Source organism: Citrus sinensis, chromosome 3 (assembly GCF_022201045.2).
Source record: "Citrus sinensis cultivar Valencia sweet orange chromosome 3, DVS_A1.0, whole genome shotgun sequence".
NCBI lineage: Eukaryota > Viridiplantae > Streptophyta > Magnoliopsida > Sapindales > Rutaceae > Citrus > Citrus sinensis.
The window spans coordinates 4779016-4793268 of NC_068558.1; the positions used below are offsets into that span (position 1 = coordinate 4779016).

Below are 14253 nucleotides of genomic sequence, written 5' to 3' on the forward strand. Positions count from 1 at the left end.
CGCTGATTTTTGTTGCTACAACTGCAATAATTTACGCAAAACTTCTTGCTTTCTTTATGTTAGGCTTGTGTGAAAGTGCATTTGGAAGTGAGCCAAACTCGCTTCTGAATTCTGATGCATTAGCTTTTTCTTTTGCTTTTTATACTCGTTTAGTTTTACTGATTTTCAAGTTTCTTATCTGATAATAAAATTTCAAGATTCTCCGTGGGGTTAATTAATCTAACTTATGCGGTAAAGTGGATGGTTTTGACATTTCCCTCCGGAATCAAATCAATTGGATGATACAATTGGTAATTAGAGTATTCTAATTAAATAATTCACTAAGCATCTCGAATATTTATCGTTCGCCGACATCTCTTAATTAAGTTATCAAGATTAATTTGACCGTGCCTGCGTTACTTGAATGTACCAATTTTTGGTCGAGTAACTCATAATTCTTTCGGGTATATACTTTAGTAGTTTCTACTTAAAGATCTGAGAAAAAAAAAGAAAGAAAAGATTTTGCATTGATCAATCTTCGATTGGTCTACATTTTGAGATTGATATATATGTCTTTTCAATAAAGCAGCTCTTCTTATCTTGAAATAGTTGGGATTCAAATTGCCATACAAACCCAATGAAAATCTTTGTTCAAGATATTATTTATTTTTACAAGCATCCCAATAGCTTTATGTAACTTTCAATGAAAAAAAGGATGAGAATCAGTAGCGGTTAACAGTTAGATATGTTTAAAGTTGAAAATATATAGAGAAACAACAAGTGGAGAGGTGGTGCTGCTCCATTGATTACCACCATATCTTGCTATAGTGCCCTATCACTTCTTAGTTTATATTTCTCTTTTTAGCATCAATATATGATCAAGTCAAAAGCTCTCTCTCTCTGGCATGAGCTCAAATCCATTAGATTCTAGCTTAGCTTCTTCTTGATACCCTATAGCCAATATTATGCATGCTTAAATCTAGTCGTCATCTCATCATCATCCACTAGAGATCCTTTTTTTTTTTTTTCATTCTTTTTTGTTTGAAATGGAATCGTCATTCAAGAATTTCAGATTGGGTTCAATAAGTGGTCCATGGTCTTTAGATGCCCACATGTTGCTATGGGAGTTAATTTTGCTTCAACTGGGGACTGTTTTCTGTCAACACCCACTTGAGAATTGTCTAGAGTGTTTTCAGGAGTTGAATTAATGGTTATTAATTATCTGAATAATAATCATGATTTCAAAGTGAAATAATTAAGGGGACGCTGTAAGTGGATATTATTTGTTAAAGATCAAAATCAAGGCTAATGGGATCACTATCTACTCAAACTAGTACACTGTGACAAAGTTTGAGGTTTGTTCTTTATCTAATACAATTATATCATTTCACACACACACACACACACACACACACACACACACACACACATATATACAGGCCTTTTACTGTCTTATGGTGTGTGGTCGCTAGTAAAGAAAAATTACTTGTATTTGTTCTTATATTCTGAAAACGATCACACAAATCTAATTCTTATTGAAATTAATTGCTTCAACACTTTGTTGCATTGTCAGCAGCCAGACAAGATGAGAGCAAGATTACAGCATTTGAAGCTCATGATGATTTAATTAATTAGAAAGTGCTGCAATATAGTCATTGCAATGTCGTGGACTCGAAACCAGCCCCATTTTGAAGATAAGATTAAAATTAACTACAAATGAAGCAAAAGGGAGACTTAGTGTTTTCTACCATTCTTTTGCCAATTGAAAGCCCTATGAGTACATGGCTGACTTCCTTCATATACAATTGTACTGCAACTTGATAAAGAATTAATTGTGTAGCCTAGAATAATCACTTTGCTTCTCGCAAATGACGTCAGGATCATTAGTCTGGCTCTGGCCTTAGTTCTAGCCTCAATCTACTTAAAGGTCCAACTCAAACAGTTAGTCACAAAGATTTAAAGTAAAGCACTTAAGAGTCAAATAAATTATATAAAAAGGATACGAAAACTGAGAGGGTTAAGATAGGTATAGAATTGGAGCCACTAAGATTGGATACTTACTAAGAGAATATCAAACAGTGTAAGCATATTCACATAACTACAATAATAATAAAAGCATTTAGGATTTAGGAGTGCAAAATTTTTTTCCCCTTTGCTTTCAAATTTTATTGGATCTTAAGTTGCACTCAGGAGGATAGTAGGAAGCAGTTGAAGCTTTAGCTTTTGATTAATTTTCTATTTAAGTGGGTCATCTTAATTTGCATTGACCTCATTCCTCACCTCAATCTCTTAGTGTTGCCACAGTATTTATTTTACAATAAGTGTTTCTTATATGTGGCAAAAGAAAGGAACCATCAAATAATTAAGGCCAGATCATTTGATAAAAAGTGTTTTGTTTTATATATCAGAAGAGACAATAATTTATTAATAAAAAGTTGAAAAAAGAATGATAGTGAGAGTGTCACGTCTCCAAATTAACAGAAGACCTTTTTTTCGGGAGGAATCATGTTGGATAATCCTTAATTGCAAGGTGTGATACTTCTTTTCTTCAGCAAGTGGCTTTCTGGCATAGTTGCTTTTTGCTAAAATTGCACCAAAATTAACTTTAACGTAAAACTTTTAATTACTCAACTCATCACTCATGGTTATGGTCCAATCGCAGGACCATCATTACTCATCTAGCTTATTGAGAATGGCACTCGGTTCGCTATGTTGTCGTTAATTATACAATATTAACATTGAATAACGCCAGCTAGAGATTTAGCTAAATTGGTATATAATTGAGGCATGAATCAATTATGTACAATGGTTGGCTGAAGGTTGAATTGGACGATAAAAGGGATAGAGTCAGACAGTTTTGTGAGGACTCATTAACAAGTCCATTTAACTTCTAAATATTGGAAGAAAATAAGCCATGAATCAATTATTTACAAATGTTTGGCTGAAGGTGGAAATGGAGGATAAAGGGATAGAGACAGTTTTGTGAGGGCTCATGTTAACGGTCAATGTACCTCTAAATATTGGAAGAAAACTAACGGCATCTTTCTATAAGCTTAAGGTAATCCTTAACTCATGAGCTATCTTTTGAGTATAAATTAGATTCATGGACTTTTATATGATGTAAGAGTCAAATTTATGCACCAACTACCGTGTGGCAAATTAAAGTCGAGGCCTGGAGTTATCTTACCACTTAACAAGGATACGTGCTACCTTCTTATTGGGGCAATCCTTAATACATAAGCCTTTCTATGTGAATATGGATTTTTCTATATGAAACAAACTGAAACAACTTTCAAATATCTGTATAGGATGTAGGAACTCGAATCCTCCTACCGATTTGCCAAAGAATAAAGGTTCGCTACTTGACTGCTGGTAATAACAAATGCTTAGCGCTCCTATGCAATATTAATAAAAAAAAATGACAAATATTTGAAAGTTAAGATCACCTATGCAACATTAATCAATCCCCAATAACCTTAAGATCACCCCTTCAAAGAGATTAAAGATCTTCCTTTCCTGCACTATCTGAGAGCTGATCTCAGCATCAATGCAAGATCACCTATGCAATATTAATCAATCCCCAACCCCATTATGCCTTCCAGAGGTATTAGTGATGTTGGAACGACGCTTCCCACATGGCTCATGATCTTTTATTAAATACGAGAAACTTAAAGCATTTTTTAAGAAATGATTCTAACTTCATTACCTTTTTTTCCTTTTAATATATAATAAGCTACAAAAGCCAACATTCTCGGGGTGGGAAGCCTTTCAAAAGTTGAAACCACAAACATTTCGCAGAAACGTTTCTCTTCATTCTTTATCATGATTCGATAAAATAATTCCAATATGAGCATGAGATCGTGCAGTATGATTTTTTTTTATATATATTAACTAGTCTTTTGAGATGATCAATTGCATAGTTCATGCTGTATTTGCACAGCTTTAATCTTTTCCTGAGTCCCCTATAACCCTAACTCATTATAATACGAAACCTTGAAGCGGCTAACAACAATTTTTTTTCTTTTCGTTTCCTATTTATCTATTGCCAATGCAATTAAGCTAGAGCATCATACAGATTCTACAGAATTTCCTATTTGGGTTTTTTGTTATTACTTTTTAGATCCAACATTGAGCAGAATTTAGTTTTCAACTCTTCTTTTTACATAATGGAAGCTTTTTAATGCCCCTAGACGTGGTGTCACATACCTATAAATTGTTGCTTTTAGTTTTAAAAATATTCTATTTTGTTTTATTTCCCCTTTATATCAAGTTATTAACATGTCGTTGGCTCTATAGCATTACGTTTCTTCGCATTCAAATAATGCCAACCCAAAGTACATCCACCACAAGAAATAATTATAATTAACAGCATAAATTCATTGTAGCACATATAGTAAAAGCCATTAGCACCTTAAAAAAATTACCAAATATCAGTGAAAGACAAAAATAAAAATGAGTTACCAATAGATTAGGGTTTAATCATCTGTCGTTTGTTGAAATGCTTTTGTAACACTGCAAGTGTTAAAATGATCATGAATTAAATTTAATTCATCCAATTAAAAGAGATGGTCTGCCATCATTGAAAAGAAACCTATCATTTTATAAACACAAAACGAAAGCAAATCTAATAATTTCCTTATGACATGCGCAGCATAGCCAATGAAAAATGATTTATTTGCATGAAAAGCTATGTTTGAAATTAGGCAAAGGATCAATGTATATATTATGAATGTTTCACTGTCTGGATGATCTATCAATCTTCTCCCTTTAGGACTAGGATCCTTTTCTGATATGAGTTTTTCTGATTTTTTATAGATTTTGTGACACTTGTATTTTAGTGCTAGTGTATGATTACGATTTAATTATCTTTACTTTTTCATTTATTAACCACCAACCACATTAATAAAATTTATTTATGAAAATATCATATTAGGAGAGGATCATGATCTCTTTCTTAATTAACAATGTGCTAATAAGATGTGAGAAAACTACAAGGACCAGAAAAACTTTTTCAAAAAAGTTCGTATAAGACATGAACATTGAGGCTGGAAGCCATTAGGCTTCAACATCATTATTAGTCAGCATCGGCAAGAACATCAGACATCTTTCGGCGTTTATACAGCAAGTAAAGTCCAAGCTTTCTGCACCCATCAATATATATAATTAATTGACACTTTAATAAACTCTCTTTCAACCAACCCACAACACTTGAATTAAAAACGTTCTCGCATTTCTACTATTTATAAACACCATAAGCTCAAGTATTCCTCCTTTGCTTGAGCTGACATCACTAGATTTTGTGAAAGTATGAGGAGAAGTTGCTATCAACAGCACCAGAGTATATATGTTAACTTTCTATTTTTTGTTTGCATGCTACATGCATAAATGCTGTTACCTATGACATAAATGACAACGATAAGAAAGTTTAGGATCAGAGATACTAAGATCATCTAGTGATATTATGTCATGTTTAAATATTCATTTAATGTAACTAGCTATTGATAGTTTTCAAATTAAATATGTACACAGCCACCGGACTTTGTTAGATTAATGCACAGAGATGATCCGGTGCCTCGACATGTTCAACTTTCTCCCTAAAAGGACAATATAGCTTAGGGTTTAGTGAATCTACTATGTGCCCACCACCAAAGTCGTCCGAACACTGTTTTGAAGGGATTAAGGTATCAACATGGTGGGGTTGCATTGTCATTTAGGTTTGGATTCTATGTCAATGGAAAAAAGCAAAGAGCGGATTTTCAAAGTGTATAATGCATCTAACTGCTTTTGATGATTTAAAACTTGACCGGATCCATATTCCTGGAAATCTAATAAGTGATGAACGCAGCTGTCATGAATTGACAGCAGTATCATAATTCATACTGAAAAGCAATTAATGGACACATTAACATTCCCCAACTTATATCAATTTATCTGATCTCAAACTAAAAGAAGCAGGGACCATCTCTTCATACTCAGAACTCACATTATAGCTAACCTCACTTACTATAAATCAAAGTGGTTACGTAAACTCTATCCCAAAAAAAAAAAAAATAAATAAATAAATAAATAAATGGTGGTTACTTGAAAGAATTGAATGGCCCTAACCCCTTGCCCCCCTAGCATTTATGCCATTAATCCGTTAAAAATTAATTATAACTAAAGGTTCTTTTGAGGTGTAACTGCAAGTCAGTTGTTTTTTCTCCTGTTCCAAGTGTTGTTACATAAGACTTGTGTACAGCACAGTGCTTATAAATAAAATTAAACCAGTGAAGAATAGAATAAATAAATGGAAGTAAAGTAATCATACGACGAACAGATTCAGGAACCCCATTTCTTTAGGCTTTAGAAAAGGCAGCTCAGCTCAGCTCAAGTACTCCACATAATTTATATATATGACCAAGAAGATTTCGGAAATAATTAAAGTTGTTTTCACACAGACACACTCTCTCGTGTGTGTGTGTGCATGCAGATCGATCTTTGCCTTTCAAACAGACTCAAAAAAAGGTGGGTGTACGGATCGTGCCTCTTCACTCCATTGATGGGGTGGGGGTGTAAATACCCTTTTGAAGCAACAAATTTTTATGGTTGTGAGCTTGCTACAATCTTGCAATCATAGCAAAATTTTATCACAGGACTCTATTATTGTGTGTGTGTATAAGAAAGTTCGAATGCTGATTGTATTGCAGCTTATTAGTCGGCCTGAATTGATCTACGGCATAAAAAGGTTTCGTTTTCCTTTTCTTTTTTTTTTTTGATAAGATAAAATGGTAAATACCCTCTAGTATTTGAACTAATTATCTAGTTAGCTCTTACGCTACATTTAGAAGATTGGATTAAACTAGACTAAGGTGGCGTTTGTTCTTTTTTGTCTGAAAACTGAATAGATCTAAATGATTATAAATTAAGTTTGATATAAATCATAGGCTGACCCTTATTGTCCCCTAATAAAATATGAATTAGTTTGTTTATTCTTTGAATATAACTGAATGTCTAAATTTGAGTAATATATATATATATATATATATATATATATATATATATTGCCTAAACTGCTGAAATCAAATATTAAGTTTTTTTTAACTTAAAAATTTTGAAAACTAATATTTTTACGTTTGCGTCCTTACAAGTTATAAATGTTAAACAAATAATAAATATATCAAAAATCTTAAATAAGATAGTATATCATCATAACATAATATGCTAATAAATTTTATTGTAATTCATGATGTTTTTATATGAAAAATATTCATAAAAAAATATGAAGATAAATAATGCCAATTTGAAGAAAATAAAAAGATAAAAATAATAATACTCTACCATTATAATATGACAAGTTATAAAGATGGGTGATAATTTAATTGTTAAATTTGCTTTAGGTAAAGATAAAAAGCTTTAAAAATTGATTTAATAACTGAATTACATAATGACTAAAAAATTTCATTAAGTTAAAAAAATAAACTGGCTTAATGACTTAACTGATTGAAATTAAGTTAATAAAGTCATTAAGTTAAAAAAACATACAGTCCCTAACTCTTAGGATTAGATTAAATTGGATTATATAGTATGCCTTTTGTTTAGTATAATACCAGACATGACTATGTTAAATTTAATAACTATTTAAATAATATATTATTTTTTAAATCATATTACTATTTTTTAAATTTAATATTTAAATTTCAATATTATTGTAAATAAATAATTGAATAATTTTTTTATGTTTAATGCATTAACTACTAGTTAAAATAAATGATTGAATAAAATTTTGATATTAATAAATTTATATTATAAGATGTATAGTCTTACCTAAACCCATGTGAAAATAGGGACTAATAATCTTATGAATGTTAGATTAAAATATGAATTATTTTTATTAGTTTTGATAACCGAACATAACCCTGGATAGAGCTAATTTTTTTTTTTCAATCCTTCAAAATAGACTTTTTCCAACATCCAAACATAGCCTATATAATTTTAAGAATTAAAATACTTTTATTGTATATTTATTTCCATTAAAATTTACTTAATTATTATTTTCTTTTCAATTGTTACCTTAATAAAGCTATGTACAGAGGGTCTGGGTTGATTTATGATAATAATACTATAAAAAATTTACATTTCTTGAACAGTTAACTATATAATGATAGTTTGGGGATTAATAAACAGAAGTGATTATTTAATTGGAAAGAAATTCCATGACCTAGAAAAAGCCATTAAAAGGAACTTATGACATCTTAAATGCCATCAATGATAACTTTAGAGAAAGTAATTCTTTAGGAAAACTAATTAAAAAGATAATAAGCTTTCTTGCACAAAAGAAAGAGGAAGGGTTTTTATCAAATATTCTCATTTGGGAAAGGCTGCTTTGGAGCATCCCACCAAAGGGTTTTAAGAGATTCTTTTTACTTTGAAAAAAAAAAAAGAGTGGTGAAGAAATTGGGTCGGTGGTGGTGAAGAGGATGTGTTGGCAATATTGGTGCTCATTCTTTGTCTCATTTTGCTCTGTGGGGACACCGAAAACAAAAACAATGTTCATTTTTATCAAGCGAGCCACGTACAAATTCTATGAACCAGACGTTTCAGTTTTCATAATCTATGCTGCAATGATGTTGTTGGGCTGCAAGGGTTTTGGCCTTTGAAAGGTTTAGCATAAACATAATTAATTCATTTCATGATAATGTTGATTAATTTTATTCACTCAGAATTTTGTAAAAAGTGATTCCAAATTCGTTTCTATGCTTTTTAAAACAAGTAACAGTGATTTTGTTAAAATTGATGCATTTCATTGGCCTGTTTATAATATAATATAAAACCCACATTCAAATCAAGTTAAATTTCTCAAATTTTTTAAAAATCATTGTTCTTGTTTTGGCATCATGACCAGCAGAACTGAATCAGCACTTGTGGAACGAAAACATTATCTCTAAAGAATTGAACATCAAATTTGATTATATTATGCAGACAATATATTCCCAGGATGACCAATCAGAATCATGAATTTTTAAGTATCAAAAGCGAAGAGGGACAAAATTGACCAGAAGGTTGGAAGCCTGTCAGGCCCCTAAAAGAGTGTAAAAGTATAACCATTAAGCATAGCATTAGCACTTACAATTCTGCTTTTCAATGAATTTAGACCCCTTGATGAGGCATTAAATATTGATTTCTTGATGGCATACACAGTTTCAGAATGATACCATATACATATTTGATATCATGTTTTCAGGCCGTACAGACGGACATATCGCTTCACATAGATGGATCTTGCCATTTGCACCATATCAATGTGTGCTCATTCTGTGTTTCACATAAATGGATTGCATCAGGACCATATGTCACTGGATTCCTGGGTGGCGCATTTCCAGCTGCATGTGATTACAATGGATTCCTGTTTACATCTTTGTACAGCAAATAACGAGTCCGGGTTTTACCAAGTGCAGCATACCTGAAATGGAGCAGAATGCGGCCTACTAGTTTGGAATTAACTGGAGGAAGAACAAAAGAAAAAATACAATGCGCCAATTTCTTATAAGAGGGGTGACAGATTCCTCACTTACCATTGTGGCACAAATGGTGCCATCCAAAGCACATCACCAGCTTGAACTGGGTACCTATAAACAGAAGACAAATGAGCAATACTGCATGAGCATGCTTTGTAAAGGTAGTGGCATACGTAAAGCTGAGTAAACCAAAACAAAATGCCAGGATAAAAGACTGGAAGAAAACTTTCCACTGGTCTGTTATTAGTGCGTGTCATGAATGCATTAATGTGCACGTTCCATTGAAACAGCAAAACACAAGTTCTCAAAGGAAGGGCAATAACAAGAAAAAGAATATGAATTTATTTTTGTTCTTCTCTGCATATGCATATATAAATCTACTCGAAGAAATGACAGAAGCAATTTGACAGACTCATTTCCATTGTAATCCAAGACAGATGTTTTGTAGATATTTAAAATGCAAAAACATCATTACAAAACTTGAAGGTATCAGCTAACACCTAGATTTCCAACATCAGCGTGAAAAAACTTCCAAGAACTGCAACTAATCCCAGGAGCCGTAGCATGAGAGCTCCAATTGCCTTTCTTTATGAATTTCTATAATTTGGTGGACTTAAGACAAGCAGTAAAAATCATTTTCTCCCCTCAAAAGAGGCACATAACAGGATATGATCACTGTATCCACTCATCCATCTGTTTCATAAGATTGGCTTTAGACATAACTAGCAATATGCCTGCTTCATACAGTCTCAAGTCTTGAATGAAAATCTTACCAGCTATCACCCAAACGATAGATACCCTGTCCCTCTAAAAGCAATAAACCATGCTGATTATAGTGGACCTCCTGCAAATGCAAACAAGCCAAATTAAATGGTATAATATTCACCCACAAGTGGAAGCATAAATAGAAGAAAACCAGAGTAATTAAAGAAACACTAGAAAGCTATGAATCATACAACAAAGCTTCAAATGTAAAAAAGACTGAACAGAGTTTCAGCAAAAAATTAACCAGAGTTTCAACAAATGAAACATTTTAATCTTCAAAAGATTGTCATTACTCATTACCGAAAGTAATTTCAGTTCTAAGGTGGCTTTCAAGTAACAAAATCAATGTTTAACACCTAAGATTTGACATGGAATCTCGTGATTTATGGCACGTGAGTTAGATATAGATAGATGCAGGACTTATAATTTCATCAGGAGTTGTTACCTTAGCCTGTTTGCAAAGAATTCTATCACTTATTACAAGCATTTTTCTTCTATCAGAACCAGTCATAGTTTTAATCATCAAGAAGTTAAAAAGAAAGAGAGAGGGTGCAAACCTTCACATTAAGGAACTCTCCAGGTTGAAAATCCATGATCTGCATGCATGGACACAAAAGATCAAATCATAGCAGACAGTCATAAGAAATAAACTGTTAGTCTATGTCACCAATGCTACGGCAGATATACGGTACATTTAGTAAACAAAACAAACCCGAACCTTCAGCTCATATGTGTAATGGTCTGAAGTAAAAAGATTGAAGTAGTGCACTGTGGTTGCTAATTGCAGTTTGAGAATTAAAATACACATCCATTAAGAGCCCAGGGGATGCAGCTCAAGGAACCAGAACTCCAGAAGCATAAAAGACAATCTAAAATATCAAGGAAAGCAAGAAGAAATAACAGCATGTAGGCTGTCCTTAGTAAAAATTCCTAAGCAATGGACAAAAGAAACCACTTTTAGATGGGGCTTGCATACTCTAACTCTCTTTCCAGAAGAATTATCCATGTCTAGTTGCTGACAAAGACAATAAAAAAGGACTTCAATCAAAAGTCCTAAACCAGGCAATCACAATTAAAAAAAAATTGTTACGACAAAGATTGTGATTCAGGAGGCAAGTTATGGCTCACGTGGATATTGAAGTCAAAAGGAACTGCTTGAGGAAGAAGCTTTCTAAGCTGAAAAACCTGTTAAGTAACGAGTTATAAGTAGCTTATCAGCACAAGTCTATACATGATTGAGTAAATAGATGAAAACAAATAAGCATGGAAACATGCAAAGTTTCTTGGCATAATTATCATTTGGTGAGTTTCAAAAATAATATAAGACAATACAATTAGTATTCTTTTGATAAGAAACAAAACATAATTCATATGATCAACAAAAATAAATTGTTCAAAAATATGAAAAGACCTGCTTAAGTTACAAGGTTCAATAATTATTCTATACTTTTTAAACCTGGAACCTAATATAAACAGGGTAAAAAAATACCTCTGTGAAAGGGATTACAAACAACATCAGAAGACAAGCAAAATATAACCACAACTCACCTCTCCGGGAGTTTCAAGCAGTGGCTGCTTGTCTGTTGAACCAACAATCTGCTCAGTTATATGATTTTCAAGAGAGGCATACCTAAGAGTTAAGCCCAAAAAAGGGTGAAAATGTAACGGACTGGTATCACACAGGCAAGCTATTCAATCAGTTATGATAGTATAGCGGCTTTACAATGCTGCTCAGAATGGTATAAAACTGAAAAACAGGGAGGATAAGATGGCAATTATCAAGTCAATTATGTCATAGTGGGTTACAAACCTGCGCTCAAATACAACAAGAGTAGCTGATCCTTCAGCCCTCAGAGAATGTGCAAAATTAGGAGGTAGATAAGTATACGAATCCACCTACACAATAAAGCATATAATATAATATCCGAACAAGGTTCAGAGGAGCAGATATAGACATGCATAAAATGTCCCTCGGGGGGGGGGGAGGACATGGACATGCATGCATGTATAAGGAACTGAAAGATCTTTAAGCACTGGTAGTTTTGGAAATGACTGCCTCGCTTTCTGGTAAATTTGAAAGCTCTGGCTGCATGTTCAATGTCTGAAAAAGATAGGATATGCACTTCTGCTACAAGCTTGTGCATTGCTCATTTCAAACAAAATTAATGATACTGCTCACTGCCTATTAAATTTGAATTAAACTAGTACCTCAAGTTAATTGACAAAAGTAAAATCAGATATTTCTAACCATCAGTTTGCTGCTAACACCTGATGCATTAGTGAGCATCGCAGAACCCTGAACAACAAATATGAACCTGAGAAGCGAGAAGATGGTAAATGTCACAACCAAAGATGAATAGAACTTGAAATAGTTATGTTTAAATCAGTCCATACAGACAGAAGTTAATAAATATATGCACACCTCTCTACATCATGAGGGGGAAGGGCTGATCTGGCATTTTCTGCACAGTATATAGGCTTATATTAGCAAGCAAGTAAATGCATTCTGGGTACGCCACCAATTGCAATGTCATTCTAATGATATCTTGGCACAAAACATGGATGCCAGACAAATGACAATACATACTATAAAGGTCATGCTGGAATTTTCCATGTGCCCAAGACTGAAAATGCAGAAAATAAGAAACGGCTCACTTTTACCACTGTGACAGAGGCACAGCTAAAGAGCAACACATAAACATCAGATGTGAAGATCACATCAAAGTTCAAATCTGAGAACAAAAGGAAAAAAAGAAAATGACAGCTGAAGATGAACAAACCTTGCATATTTGCCAGGTACATGACAAAATGTGAACCCATTGCGGGTGTGATTAAATATGCTCCCAATGTATTTGTCCTGTCAATCAAATGTGAATGACTACACCAGAAAACAAGAACAGAGCTTTCTGCCACTAGATTCAAAAGCGAGTCAAAAGTACCACTCGGGTAAGGGACTGAGTACATGACTCTCGGGTGTTATTAAAGCATGGTCTCTTTTGTAAACACTGCGCGTGAAACCCGGCAAGTCTAACAAGCATAACCAAATTAATCTTGGATTAGGTAACAATAACATAATCAATAAAAATGAAATGTTTTGCCCTTTTTGCCGTACCAGAGTAGAACATATTCATTCAAGAACAAGAGAGGAAACATATTTAACAAAAAACGGTAGACACGAAGACTGCAATGATATATACCTTGTAGATGAGAAGGAGATAGTGTTGGGTTTGTGACTTTCCAATACATAGGCTTTGAGCTTGTCTCTCTGTCCAAGATTGACGGAGCAGAACAGAACCCTCCATCAGTCGCCCCAATTGTAACCAAACCTGCAAACGAGTAAAAGGAAAAAAGAAAATCAGCCACCACATGAAAATAGAGCCGCCAAAATGCTACCTTTACCTCAAAGAATCCAATCTGATATTAAAAATACTATGCCATAGAGTAAAGAAATGGAAGAAAGAATGGGAAGTGCAAGTGTACTTAGAGTGACAGAAAGGACAAGAAGAACTTGGGGGCTCTGCATATTTTGAGGTAGTGACTGTACTGATATGAGATACTGAGATGGAACGAACTCGGGGACGGGGGCGAGTTTTGTTCAGTTCAGTCTCTTGCTGCGCGTGCAGTTACTGTGTGTGTTTGTTGTTATGCGTTAGAAAACGACGAAGGTGTACACGTCGGATGGGAGTAGTGGAATCCTTTTAAATGTTGGTGGCAATAGCACTAAATTTAAAGAATTTGACGGTCAAAGTAGAATTACACCAAACTATTTTTTTTTTTTTTTTTTGCCCTTTTTGTTAAGCTAGTGCACAAAAAAAAAAAATGTAAAGCAAGATTAATAATGTATTTTATGGGTAAATCAAATTTTGTTTGTTCATTTTATCAATTTAATTTAATATATATATATATATATATATATATATATATATTAAATAACCATATATTCTTCTTTTAAATATGTTTTCTCCCTTGAATTATTAATAAGTTCACAATTTAAACATATAAAATTTTATTATTT

At 33.1% G+C, this 14253-nt stretch overlaps 1 protein-coding gene across 4 annotated transcripts; it reads right to left on the bottom strand.

The window, feature by feature from the left end:
- Nucleotides 1-9006: 9006 nt before the first annotated feature.
- Nucleotides 9007-13891, bottom strand: LOC102624772 ((S)-ureidoglycine aminohydrolase). 4 transcript variants are annotated; one of them, XM_052438836.1, is made up of 14 exons: nucleotides 13719-13891; nucleotides 13436-13564; nucleotides 13178-13265; nucleotides 13019-13095; nucleotides 12661-12700; nucleotides 12487-12553; nucleotides 12049-12134; nucleotides 11787-11868; nucleotides 11367-11423; nucleotides 11215-11253; nucleotides 10796-10834; nucleotides 10247-10317; nucleotides 9531-9584; nucleotides 9007-9440 (listed from the first exon to the last, which is right to left on the bottom strand). In XM_052438836.1, the coding sequence occupies exons 1-14, from the start codon at nucleotides 13759-13761 to the stop codon at nucleotides 9401-9403; spliced, it is 912 nt and encodes a 303-aa protein (XP_052294796.1). In that variant the 5' UTR covers nucleotides 13762-13891; the 3' UTR covers nucleotides 9007-9400. The 4 variants fall into 4 exon arrangements, 3 of the variants coding, with proteins under 3 accessions (XP_052294796.1, XP_006477075.2, XP_006477076.2); XM_006477012.4 differs by having other exon boundaries at nucleotides 9007-9418; nucleotides 13719-13886; XM_006477013.4 differs by lacking the exon at nucleotides 11215-11253 and having other exon boundaries at nucleotides 9007-9418; nucleotides 13719-13886.
- Between the last annotated feature and the right edge of the window lie 362 nt (nucleotides 13892-14253).

Bases quoted from the DNA above. Each gene is read 5' to 3' on its own strand.
- LOC102624772 (XM_006477012.4), bottom strand. From the start codon at position 13,761: ATGCAGAGCCCCCAAGTTCTTCTTGTCCTTTCTGTCACTCTAA. The intron at 12,701-13,018 runs GTTTGTTCATCT...TATACTGTGCAG, and splicing joins GTACCTGGCAAATATGCAAG to AAAATGCCAGATCAGCCCTT. The intron at 11,254-11,366 runs GTGAGCCATAAC...TGTCTTTGTCAG, and splicing joins CTTTTGACTTCAATATCCAC to CAACTAGACATGGATAATTC.